Source organism: Epinephelus moara, chromosome 4 (genome assembly GCF_006386435.1).
Source record: "Epinephelus moara isolate mb chromosome 4, YSFRI_EMoa_1.0, whole genome shotgun sequence".
Taxonomy (NCBI): domain Eukaryota; kingdom Metazoa; phylum Chordata; class Actinopteri; order Perciformes; family Serranidae; genus Epinephelus; species Epinephelus moara.
In genome coordinates, this window is record NC_065509.1 from 35,366,926 (window position 1) to 35,380,998 (window position 14,073).

General features: G+C 41.0%; 1 protein-coding gene across 2 annotated transcripts in view; it reads right to left on the minus strand.

Annotated features, from left to right (window-relative positions):
• Positions 1-14,073, minus strand: part of pdgfc (platelet derived growth factor c) — a 76,215-nt gene that overhangs the window by 25,507 nt on the left and 36,635 nt on the right. For both annotated transcript variants that reach the window (XM_050042198.1, XM_050042197.1), the window contains exon 2: positions 3,341-3,533. In XM_050042198.1, the coding sequence (XP_049898155.1) occupies positions 3,341-3,533 (193 nt within the window). The remainder of the gene's footprint in view (positions 1-3,340; positions 3,534-14,073) is intronic.

The following is a 14,073-nucleotide window of genomic DNA, read 5'->3' on the forward strand; positions in this document are numbered from 1 at the left end:
GCCAAGAGTGTGTATCTTGGGATCGGATCAAAACCTGTTGGGCCTCAGTCTGGGGGAAGGAGTGAAAAATGTGAGAGCTGGAGCGGTAGACGTGGCGATGACTTGCATGACCCTGGAAAAGGATGTTGTTATTGTCTCTCGCCCCTCTCCCTGAGGAAGACGGCGAGTGCAGTCTTGCACAGGCAGGACGACACAAAAGTTGTCAATCTGCACCCTGCCCCACTGTGGAACTTTCCCTCACGGGGTTTCAACAGAAACACTAACCTCATTCGTCAATGTGCACAGAGGTGTGCTGAGGGGGCTCGAATTACCTGCACTCACATACTGTTTTTTTTTTTTCAATAAAGACAGGAAGTATAATGTCAAACAGAAGCGTGAATCCGGAACAGCAGCACATTATAGAAAATGAATTCAGCTGCGGCCTGATCTGTGAAGCTGAATGGAGCCATCACTGGAACAGAAGCACACTGATTTACATCTTCTTTTAATTTCCTGATATGTAAAGCTGACTTCTCAGAAGATACATGCTCATCTAATGCTGCCAGTATAAACCTTTAACTGTCATTCCCCTTGTCATCCATTAGGGGGCTCTCCAGGAATGACTAGCGAGGTCACCCTCCCCCAGCTCTTCTCCAGTGATTGGGCTCCTCCATGCTAACCAGTCAGTTGTGATATATTGACAGAGGGGCACTGAGTAAAATGCACCGAGGGTAAATCAATTGTTGTGGCTTAGGATCCCTGTTTAAATTGAATGGCAACAGAATCAAACCCAGGCAGTAATTGAAAGTGGGCCTCTTAATAAAGAAAGGGATGTGCTGTATGTATATGTGTGTGTTTGTGTTTATGTGTTGCCAGTCAGAGGGTGTGGTGCATATATTTCAAACAATCACATGAACGGCTAAAAATATTGACTACATCGTGTAAAATATGCCGGTCTGAGCCACGTCATCATGGTGTCCTGGAAACAAATCACTCCGCTGCTGGGTTCTCAATATTCACGAGCTGCCACAGCAGACCAAAGGCAATTTCACAAATGGCCACACTCTGACTCTAAATCTTTAAAGATGGACGACGACACAGGCAGGACACGTCTTTACCCCGGACCAACACGTATCTGGCATGCCAACTGGGGAAGCCCCCCGTCTGATGACAGCTGGCCAAGCAGAGGAAAATTTAATGAGAAACTGTGCTGCAGGAGATGATGCTTTTCATCAAGTGTAACAGAGAACATTTTTATTTGGACAATAAAAGCTACTTTTTCTTTTCTTTTGAAACGAAATTTATAAACCATTTCAAGAATAACCATTTTTCAAATCATTGTGGAGGACCCTGACAGGAAAATGATTCATGTGTCCCACTATTTTTGTTGCATGCTAATGCTTTAGCACAGAATACATTGGCCCAGAAAGACAACCAGGAGTTGGAGGAGAGGCACAAACACAGAACAGAATCACCTTACAAAGTAACGTGATGCATTATAATACTCAGAAATGCGTTGTCACAAATATAAAGATGACTTTTTTTGGGTCCAATTCCCAGATGTACATCAAAAACCACTGACAAGGCTACAGCTATAAATCAGGATGTTAGCATAGAGCAACACAGATAAAATGACCAGCAGGCCATTTTCTCTCAAAATTAAAGGGGCAGTTCACCCCCAAATTTAAAATACGTATTTTTCCTTTTACCTTTAGTGCTATTTACCAGTCTAGATTGTTTTGCTGTAAGTTGTCAAGTATTGGAGATATTGGCCATACAGATGTCTGCCTTCTCTCAAATATAATGGAACTGGATGGCACTCATCTTGTGGTTTTATTTTATTTTTTATTTTTATTTAACCTTTATTTAACCAGGCAAGTCATTAAGAACAAATTCTTATTTACAATGGCAGCCTGGCAAAAGGCAAGAGCCTCTTGAAGGGGACAGGGATTAGAAGGGTATCAAAAGATAAAAGAAACAGCAACACATACAACGTGCACCACATAAAAGACAAAGAGCATAAAGTGGCTAACAGAGAGCAGCATCACGCAGCATAGCAACAACAAAAATAGCGCACACATGCAGCAGGACGGACAATGCAACATCAGCAAAAAACAAAACAAGCAATGCAACAAACAACAAACATACAAACAAACAAACAACAAATAGCAAGACAGACTGGCAGAGCAATAACAATAGCAGCAGGAAGAAGAAGCATACAATGAGCAAACAGAAGGCAGCCGACAGACAGAAGTTCCAGAAAGAAATACTACTGGGTCAAGAGCAGCTGCATGTTTCAGTGAGAATGTCCAAAAGCGTGCCCTTGAAAATTGACTTGGGAATGAAGTTTTCCAGCTTTAACTTTTTTTGCAGGTCGTTCCAGTCCTTGGCTGCAGCAGCCTGGAAAGACGACTGTCCAAGTCCACTATTTGTGGTGCTCAAAGCATTAAAAAAACATGCTCAAGATAAACCCAAAGATTTCAAGAATACCTTTATACTGGGTGGCAAGATGGTGCCTATTCAGTCCAGTGGAGTTGCTTCTGATATTTAGAACGCTTTTCTCGACTTGAGAAAAAATTTCACAAATATAAAACCTCTGTGGATCAAAAATGATCAAGATTGAGTCAAAAATGACCTTGTTTGCAGTTCTAGGTGTCCTGACAACAGTTTTAAAGACCTGTCTTTTATAATGGTAGCCTTTGGGGAAAATGCTTTTTGGGCTGCATAGTATTTTTTCACTGCAATACTGCCAGTGGCCACTGGTAAAATTTGGCTGCAAGGCTTAGCGGCGTTTGTGGGGGCCTGGATAATCCAAAGACCTTGTTGTGAGCAGTTTCATATAGGAACTATTTTCTTTCTACCAAACTACACCTGCCAACCGTATCACTACACAGAAGGACGCGTGTATCTACTGTTAGCTCACCTAGCACCACTGGCTAGCTAACGTTACAGCTTAATTGAGGAAGACGCAATTAATGTTAACATCTAGTGCTGTCATGAGCACGAGCCTCTCGTTTATGAGTAGATGCACGGTTCCTTCTGTGCAGTGATACAGTTGGTGGGTGTAGCTCAGAGGAAAGAAAGTAGGTCCTAATTGGAACTGCTCACAACAAGCTCTGTGGATTATCTTGAGTAACTGGGTCATGATCCTGGAAAGAGATATTGCTGTGCCTCTAGTTCCATTATACTGGAGAGAAGGCAGACATCTCTACAGATAGCTCCAACCTTCTGCAACTCACACCAGTGAATTTAGATTGGCACTACAGGTAATAGAGAAAATATGTCCTTCCTTAATGACTAAAAAACTGCATTTTTATCTGCTTGTATTTATACTGAGACAGTCTCCTGCCGATGTTCTTACTTGCATATTCCGTCTTCAGGGTCCTCCAGACCAAACTTCTCATCAAAGGTGAGCTGGATTCTCATGTTAGTGGTCGCCACTAGTCTCCAGACCAACACAGTGCTCCTGGGATAAGTGTTTGGGAAGTCTGGGCTGTGGACCATTCCCTCTCCAGACACTGTTATGATCTTCTCCTGATGGGAATCTTGAACTCCTAAAACAGAAATCAGATTACGGTTAATGTTTTGCATCTACTGTTCTCTGGCAGTTTGATTGGTTTAGATTAAATCAGTTAAATTGAATCAGACATTACTGACAAAGGCTTGGCTTGGAGAGGACACTGAGCTTACAATCGGAAACATAAACATGTCAAGAACCTTGCAGAGGGATAGGATGCAGTATGAAATATTGACCAGGTGTCCGATATAAAAGGTGGGACTTTAAAGAGGGAACACAAGATTGACGCTCCCTTTATGCTTTATTCAATTTTAGGCAGTCTTGTCTGAAATGCCCTGACATATCTGGGTCCTACTCAAACCACAGTGTTACACTATTAAACAGGCAAATTATTAAATAATTGCCACCTTTATCGTTCCACTGGGGTTTGTCTTCACCCTTAATATACATAAACACATGCAAGAAAATATACACACACATAACAAGAAACTAATAGTTCTATATCTGTCTGTAAGGTAAAGATTTTACATCATTCCAAGGGAATAATTTAAGAAAAAATATCATTTCAATTTGTATTGATTGCATGATAGAAACTGCTGAAGAGGCAGACACAGTCTTAGACCTCATAGAAAGAAGCCTGACCATGAAAAGAAGTCTGAATCTGCAGCTGAGTCACACTCGGCTTTGCTCTGATAAACACGAGGTTAAGAGTAGATGAGATTAAAGAAGGGTGGAAAGGAACAGTCTGACAGAAACAAATCAAACAGGTTGAGTTCAACAGTGAGAAGTCCAAAATCTGAACACAAAATCGGTCTTCCAGAGGAAATTAAGCTTAACTCTACACTCCACACTACTGTGTGTTATCGTCATAGTTCCACAAATACAAAACATTAGCTTAGTGCAAGGTGCTTTACAGGGAATGCGCTGCCTGATGGGTTTCACCAAGCTCCTCTCATAAAGCCATTAGGGCCCACTGGGACCAGTGGCTGCAGGATTTAATCAAAATGACGAAGCTTGTCACTCAGTCCCCCAGGGTCCCATCAGGCTGCGTCACCTTCAGGAGAAAAATTGCCAGAATCTTTCCACCTGAGCCTCACAACCATTGCAATGACAACAGCCCAAAGCAATGCTGATTACACGACTGTTTTCATTTCATCGGGTCAGAATAACAAATGTAAGTACACGAGAAGAAAGATTGTCTGGTGTGTTTAAGCGATCAAAATCGCTACAAAGTGGCATCAATTTATTTAATTTGCAAATAATTTATTTATGATCTGTTGTCATGAACAATCAGCTTCATCAGCGCTGCAACACAGTCTGAAAACTCGACAATTTCAGATTTATAACACACTATTTTTGATAGGATTTTTATCCTAGTTTAGAAACACAAGGGGGAAACAAAAAGTCTTCATCATAATTGAAAAATAAGCCCTTTGGCAACTTATTTATATTTTTGCATTTTGTTAGCTAGCATGCTAGTAACTGAGTGTCAGCTGGGTGCAGGAAAATGCAAGCTAAAATGTGAGGTGGGGGACTCAAGTCATATGACTTTATTCAGGTCAGACTGGATTTGCAAACCAGATGACTTGAGACTTGTGTGACTAACACAGATAAAAGACTTGACTTTGACTTGGTATCCCAAGTTGTCACATGTTGCCACTTTCTTAGTGGCCTTTCACATCTACAAATCACATGCTGGGTCCTCCTGGATCTGCTGTTGATATCTGGGGACGCTACAACCAACGCTGAGACATTAACAACAGCACATAGTTAGGTTTCCAAAAAACCCCCATCGTGGTTTGTCTCTGCGTTCGTACGGAGAGCAAACATCGGGCTCCCAGGTGAAAGTCCAGGGTTTGTTGTACCGGTCCACCCTGCAGGGACTGTCCGGCAACATTTCAACCTGACGCCGTCCAGCCATGTATCTTACCGCTGCTGCTGATGCCGTCAGGCTGACTAGGGGTGTATCATGATACCCTTAAAGATTATGTCCGGCCATGTTACAGACTGGTGCCACCCACGGCGTATCATATCACCGTGAAGGGTGGCTTTTGGTGCCAGATGTCTGATGCTGAAATCACTGACAAAAAGGCAGTATTTGACGCCTTTGGAATGAGAATGGGCTGGGTATTCATGACTTGAGACTGTTTCTATCAAATACTTGCATTTTTCTCAATATTGACAAGTTATGTTTTGTTTTATAACTTCATTAGTTGATTTCTGGTGCAATGCACATACCTGGCAACCTGTTAGGATGCGTCAGGCCAGCAAAGGCCAACTTACGAGTCAATTATAACGGAGGGGGCTGGTCCAAAATGAATAAAATCTGGATTCAAAGATAATGTTTTCGATGACGGTAGTAAGAAGAGAGTGGTGTGCAAAGTCTTCAGCTCAAAAACCAGTGACACGCCCACCACAACATCCGTTCTTCTCTCACTACAAAACCCATAAAGAAAGGTAGCCTATGTGAATGTGTCTTTTTAGCTAACTTATTAGGTTATTGGCTGGTCAATGTTAGCTTTCAAGCTTCAGAACGTCTTACTTGACTTGTGACTGGCTTGACCAGAGCAATGGCTTGACTTATAGAAAGGGACTTAACATGCTTGATTCTCCCTACAGTAAATTGGGACTTGGCCAGCTGTTTTCCTCTGCTCCCAATCTTTGTTTTCATTATATCAGATTACATTAGGTTAGCTTTTATAGAATTTATATAACTATATATAGGTTTATATAAATGTATATAAATAATTCATGTAAATAAAGTTCATATAAATAAACTTAAATCAAATTTAAGCTTATAAAATAAACTTGATTTGATTTTGAACATGCAAAAATGAAACTGAACTGAACTGAACTGAACTGAATTGAATTGAATTGAATTGAATTAAAAAATGTTAAAATAAAGATAGGGCGGCACGGTGGTGTGGTCCCACAGTCCAAAGACATGCAGATTGGGGACTAGGTTAATTGATAACTCTAAATTGTCCGTAGGTGTGAATGTGAGCATGAATGGTTGTCTGTCTCTATGTGTCAGCCCTGTGATAGTCTGGCGACCTGTCCAGGGTGTACCCTGCCTCTCGCCCGATGACAGCCGGGATAGGCTCCAGCCCCCCCGCGACCCTCAAGAGGATGAAGCGGTTAGAAGATGAATGAATGAATGAATGAATGAATGAAAATAAAGATAGCCTAAAAAAAACAACATGAGTATTTTATGTCCAAAAAGCTAGCTTGCTTAGCTAAGCTAAACCTGCCATGGAACAATTTATTGAACGCACAGCTGCAATAAATCTTCTCATGACCCTTGACTCTTGGTACGACAAAATAGTCTTTCCATATAATTTAGTTTTGCTGTAGCTACATCTGAGAGAGCAGCCAATCTTCCTAGTTTGTCCCATAAAAGAATTCTGTGCCCTAACCTTAATATAAAAAGAGACTAATTAAAATGCAGTACAGAGGCCAGCAGTTGGGGCAACAAAAGTATGCACTGATTTTTAAATGAATACAGTAGCTGTTAAAATTCCACATGAAGCACTTTTCAACAGTTTGATCGACTTCACTTTGCATAATTGTCACAATACACTTCAACACTTGCTAAATACACTGTTATTAGTATCATCGTGCTGTGTTGTGGCTCAGAGATTACTCTGATAAGTTTATCCCATCCCCAGCCTATCCTTAATTTGTTTAAGCAGTATTTATTTTTGTACCACTGATGATCATTCAGTATTCACAAACCGATCCAATACGTCTAGCCATCAGAGGAACCAGCAGGGGTTTAATGCACTCAGGAGAAAGGAGTGTGCTGCTGGAAGTTTGTTACTGCATTAAACGGATGAGTAACCATTTCCCCAGTGCAACTTGTTAGACAAATTTATATTTGGAGCACATTTTGAGCTTGATTACTCTTTATTTTTGCCATAAATTTGATTTAAGGATGTGATTCATACCCAGAGGCTGATTCATTCTGAGGTTATTTGCTTGCAATAGAAACATAAACACAGGCAGGTTAGGTTTGTGCCATGTTCTCACTCTGCATAATGTCAAATAACAGTTCCACTGAGACTCTGAGTTTCTCTGTGAGGTTCCAAGGACAACATGTCTGTCTGAAGGAGTGGTCACTGAAAATAAGTGAGTGAAACCAACCTCAGTAAGGGTACTGTCTGGTTTTCAACATCACTTAAAGTCAGTAACAATTCAAAGAGATAGAGATTTCTCCCTCCTGTCGCTACGCCTGTCAAGTTTTCTGTTCTCACAGGGGACACAGAGTTTACAATGACAACAGTGGCAGATTCATCACTTGAAATTCTCTGTAACTTTGGAAACAACCTAGATTTTAGACAGACAGCAGGTAGAAACAACAGGATGAAATGTCAACAGTCCTCGCTGAACTCACTGGCAACCCAATCTTCAGAAAAAAATATTGGCATTGTACATTTCCGCAAACTATGGATAGGTTTAGGCACAAAACACACTTGGTTATGGTTAGACAAATATCATGTTTTGGCTTAAAACATCCACATTTGGAGGCACCCAAGTTGACGCTGCTGGGCACTGTCAAACAGTAACAGTGACTAGCTGCGTATCATGCCAGCATGAAAGGACAGCTATTTTCATTGGTGTTTGACGGCGCAAGTCACTAACCAAGTGCCAGTTTTCGACGACTTCGGAGGGAGACCGGGTTGGCAGGGAGTGTGTATTCCTTAGAAACAGGACATCAGAGCAATAAGCATTTGTTTTTGGGATAGCATGCAGTCAGAGAAATAGGCTTCCAGTTCACTGGGACATTTTTCCGATTAATGGGGCTTCAGAATTTTGGGCCATCGGAACAATGGCGTGGCACCAAAACAAGGACGGGTTGCTAAAAAACACCCACATTTGGTGACTAAAAATCCACTCGAAACAGCGATGACACACTAAAACACGACTGGTTTTCTTGGTCTTGAACAGTGGTCTGCAGCTTAACAGGTGTCTCGCCTAGGTGTCACGTCATCTACAGTCCCCTCCACCTCCTGATGACAAAGTCAGCTCATGTACTAAATCATTTTAGAAATGTTGATATGATACTTATGAAACATGCGAATGTAACAGGGTCGAGTATTCTGCAGTAATATGTGCAACAAAGGCAAATGTATGTTTGAAATATTAAGTATTTCAATTACACAAAATTTGTTTTTAGCTGTTATTAACTGACATGCTTAGGCCTCCATAGTTAATATGTGGAACATTTGATAGTCTCTGTACCCCTATGTTCACTTTTCGAGGTACCCCACCTATAAAGGGGTGTCTAACACTGATAAAAATCACTTAAAGTCAGGAACAGGGGAGAGGGGCTTGAGTTTATAAGGTCGTACTTGACGGAGGATTTTGTTTTTACATCTTGCTGTCAGAGTTGTCAGGAATAAACTGAGGTCACCTGCAAAGATTTCCACGGCCTGGGCCTCTTCACATCAACATGACAACACTAGACTCCACCGGTTACACAATTGCAACATACTGATGGTTTGCAGAAATGTACAAGGCCACCATTTTCTTTTGGTGATGTTTTATTGTTTGTCTATATTCTTATTTTAATGTCACAGGAGAAAAGGCTTTTAGGATCAGGACCAACCAGTGTGTTACATAATGTAACCATTGGCTGGTCAGGAAGAGGACAAAACAACTGCCAGAGGTGTGTTTTGAGGGATTTGGAGAGGCAGTAAGAAAAAAGACACGGCCCTCCAGTTTCTTCAAATGCTGAATATTGCTTTTTCTACAGCCTCATACACACAATTCCAACGAGGCTGTCTGTGCCTAGTTACAGCTCCTAAGCTATAATTGCTGTTCAGTGAATGGGTCAAGCAAATGGTCACTTTTTTAATTTTTCAAAGAAGTCAATTATTATCTCTAATTTTGCTCAAATTAGCTTCTCAGAATACAATCATACCTCCCATAACACAAACTCTGACTATACCAAAAATTAATAAGGCATCACTGAACTTTATTCTTTGATATTTTGATAGAGAGGTGCCCAACCCCTCTCTGATCCAATAAAAAACAGCATCTTTTATCAAGATGTAACTTGATGACATCCGGGCTTTCTCTCCTGGCACCCCTGCTGATGCTGTCCATCAAATAGAATAAGAAGATAAAACAACAATGACACTTTCTTTTAAAAACAATTACTTCAGATTGCAGATATCGCTTTGATGTTTTTATTTGGATTTGGTGGCGAGCCAGGTGGGAACAGATTGAATGACAGTGTGCCAGATGCAAAGAAAAACAAAGACTTCTCCATGAACGGGCTCTTTCATAACTGTGAGAAGAGTTTGGCCTCAAGTCCAAACTGTCTCACCAAAGAAGGGCCACCTTCAATTGGGCAAATCAAACTTCTTGAAAAATAATGCATGCACTCCTGACAGAAAATATCCCACTATGGGTTTAAAAAAAGCCCCTAAGACTCCATCTTCCACAGTATGATCATACAGCATTCAAATTAATCTGTTACTTTTTACCTCTGCAGTCAATATTTCTTTGATTTCTTCTTTGCAGATTCTACTGAAAAAAAAATGTCAGATTGCTCTTTTAATCTTTGGCGCGAGAGGCAGCAACGCACCCGTTTTGATTGACTGTTTTTATATTCATTTGCTGGCTCAGGAGGAAACAAGCCGATAGCTTCATGCTATTAAAGCCTGGCCCTCCATCACAATGACATGTTTTTAATTACACCCCCCATTACTGTGGACTCCAACATACAGGCTCATAAAGTGCATAATGAATAACGTGAAGAAAAAGTGAATCTTTAATATATGAGCCTAGATGTACTGTAATGCACATGTGATAGTATGCACATATGGAATTAATAGAAGGAGCAAAAATACGAAAATATACTTCCTCGTTTAAGGGATCTCTGTGGTTCTCTGGGAAAATCTGTTAAATAATGAGTGGAATGCCTCTTTATTAAGACTTTAATGAAGAGGAGAATGTGAAAGGAAAATCTGAGCTTGCTGTTGCAGAGAAAAGGGGGAAAACACGGGAAAAAGGGCCTTCACATGGAAGCATTAGCTCCTGATGAAAAGGTATTCCAGAGATCTGCATGGACGAAATCATACTTAATCCAAAAAGTCTGCAAATATCCTGCTTAATCCGTATGCACTCATCACAAGTAATTGCAGTAGGTGGGGGAACAATGTGTTTGCATTCCTCTTCGGTTCAGGTCTTTGTGCATGAAGCTCAAGAATGAACTATCCAAGTGATTCTTTGCCGTGGATCTTTTGTTCACTTGCATCAAAGCAGAAACTCCTTAAGAGCTCCTTCAGAGTACATCGGCTGCAAACCAATATTTGATCAAGATCTGCAAGGTCACAAACCAGCCTCCTTCCTTTTTTCCTGAAGCTTTTCTTTATCTTTTTTTTTCCCTAAACAATACTGTCTTTTCATGCTCGTCTCTTTTCAACCCTCCCATTGATATCCTCCGTCTCTGATTTACCCTCCGTGTGCTGTAAAACGCGGACACGCTACCAGTCGGGCCCGGATTCTGGGTGTAACTTTGACTTGAAAATGACCTCACTCTCGGGGTTAACCAATGTCATCTTATGATCAGAGTCGCAGTCCCCCAGAGTGAATTACCTCAAACATGACTTTTCGTTGACCTACTTTTTTCCCTCCGTGAGGAAAGTAGAGCCGACTATTAAGGGAGGAAGTGACTCTGAATAAATAGGAGCCTATACAGTGCAGCCATTGTGCTTTGTTCACACGTTAGTGGGTGAACCATTCATGCTGTTAAACATTAACCTTTCCCCTGCCAAAACAAAACTGGAGTGCACATGCAGAGAACCGCGGCCATGAACACACTGTTACATTAGCGCACACAAGCACTGGACAACTATTAAAGAGGAACTATTATGGTTTTCCGTATTTTGTGTCTTATATATAGTGTTACAGTGAAGGATGTTTATCTTAAATGTGGTTGAAGTTTCCATTAACGAGGTAAATGTATGTAGAGGTAATCCCTGTGAGCAAAACCTCAGGTTTCCCACTGGTATAACTACTCTGTTTCCAACAGTTTTTTCAGCTCTGGCTACAGTGTGACATCATAGTGTGCTGTATTGCTTTATATTTGCTCCAGGCACATTACTGCAACCATTTACATTGCATAGCCTACACTGCTACATGTAGCTACATGCTAATGTCAGGGAAACATGTGAATTCTGTTGCCGGTGTTATAAATTTCTCTTCAGTTTGGCATCATATTCCTGCTGGAACATGTCTGGTTGTGTTTTTATGATTTTTCATATTAGAAATTGCCACTATTCTCTATTACAATCTTTCACCAGCTGCCAGGAAGCTGCTAACATACATTTACTTCATTTTATTGTTGCTAACGTACATTTAGCTACATGCTAACGTCATGGAAACATGTAAACTTGGTTGCTGATGTTGTAAATTTCTCCCAATTTTGGATCATATTCCTGCTGGAACATGTCTGATTGTGTTTAAAAGCTTTGTTTTGATGAGTTTTATTCATTCATTCATTCATTCATTAGAAATCGCCACTATTCTCTGTTACAATCATTCTCTAGCTGCAATGTCGGTGCAGACATGTGACATGTTTATCTGCAGACACCCGCCAACTACTATTACAATACAAACTCACCAAGACGGCTTATATCTGAACCCTGTTACAGCACTGCTGTGGCGTGAATAAATATGAGGCCAAACGTAGCATTCAGATTCACTTCCTGGGTAACAAGATGTAACCCTTACTATTACCATTGCCCTAACCCTATCCGTCTTTCTTTTACCCTAATACTTCATAGCTAGCTAAGTATTTTCGTCGGAGCTTCCATGTCTGGGCCAAGGGACGAAGGTGCTGACCGTGAACTGACATGTAGCTATCATGGGTGAGTCATGTAGATCAAGAAGATACCTACTCTGCAGAGATGACTTTTTCTGGAGAGGGGGCTTAAAGTGACAGGTGCTAAGTGTATCATCTCGGACCAAGAGTGAAAACAGGTGTTCCAGCACAGACAGTATGAGGAAAATAAAGTCTTATTTGACCATTAAAGCAAGTAAACATGTTCTTGTAGAGACATATAAGCACAACAGGTCCTCTTTAACACTACTACTACTATAAGTGTTGGTAATATCAACATTTTTAAATAGGATTTAAAGAGTAATTTGCATATTAATATACACAGAAAATTGCGTAATGATTATACAGTGCAATGGCTGCAATACTGTACATTAGCAAATGTACACACAACCAAAGCCCGTGCGCACACATCTACACCCACACACACAGACATATGAGCATGCATACCCAGATGCATTAATAAATGTTAGATGCCTTCCAGCAAAGATTAACTAATGAGAGCGGCCCCTTTGTCCAGACTGCTGCATGTTTCTCATAAAGGAAAAAAAAAGAGCGGGAGGAATGAGAACCATTCATTCTGGCTTCTGTTAGGCTCACTAAATTCATCTTTCCTCACAGGATATCATTACAGTGTCTCACTACATTGGCCCTTAGCTTTGGAGTTTATCTGGTGGTCATGCTGCATGATATAGGAGACATAACGATGTCTTTCTTCTGGAAAACTGGGAACATTTGGGCCACACCGCCGTTCGGCCCTGAGAAAGCAATAAATATGTCTGCCTGCTTTAAATATGAGGTCAGACAAGATACTTTTAAAGGGGAACAGCCATTATTTACAACTTCGACTGGTAACTAAAATCAAAAACACAAAAGAGTGTTAAACTTCTCGTACCACGAGGGCTAAATCTAATTGGTATGGATTACACTGCCATTGGGGGGGTTGTATTTGCTCGGTAAATTGGCCAAATTGTTATTTTCACACATTATGGGCTAAAGATTGGTCCAGTACTAAATTGTGTTCCCTCAGCAGCCTCATACATCATGTATAACCATTCACGACAGCTACTTCCTGTCCAGTAATCGACAGCAGAGTCGGGGTGACACTAAATCCAGATTGTTTTTAATTTCAGCCCTGTTGCCTGCTGATCTAAATGAATGTGAGGCCCTGAGCGACAGAGCTGAAGCGGCTTTCGTCAGGTGATGAAACTGTACCTAACAAAGAATTCCCTTTTTTTCGATGCATGTGTTTCGGGCTCGACGCAATCACTCCGACATCTGTTGCTTATTAAGGCGGTGCAGTGGTTACTGCAGGTGCAGTAAATTCCCGACCCTGCTTAGGATATTTATTGCTTTTGGGTTTACAGTCTGTCGGGCAAAAAAGGGGCTGAAACACGCCATGGGAATCTTTCATACTATTAGAAAATAATTTGGCTGCGTGGGACCCTTCTGTAGCGATGTAATCTGCCCGGCACATGCTCCTGTGCGTTGTGCTGAAGAGGAAGCAGGTGTGATGAGTTTGACACCCAAAGTCCCTTTGCTGATATAAGAGCCGAAAGATAGCAGGAGCTCACCAAATAAGTCACTAATGATTGTTTCATTCATGTATCCTCAAGTCCATTACAATACACACATACTTGATTCACTGTGAGCTGTCTTCACCAATATCTTTATCTTATGCATGTGCTCAACAGTGATTATGAACACAATTCTTTCTATAATTGAAGAT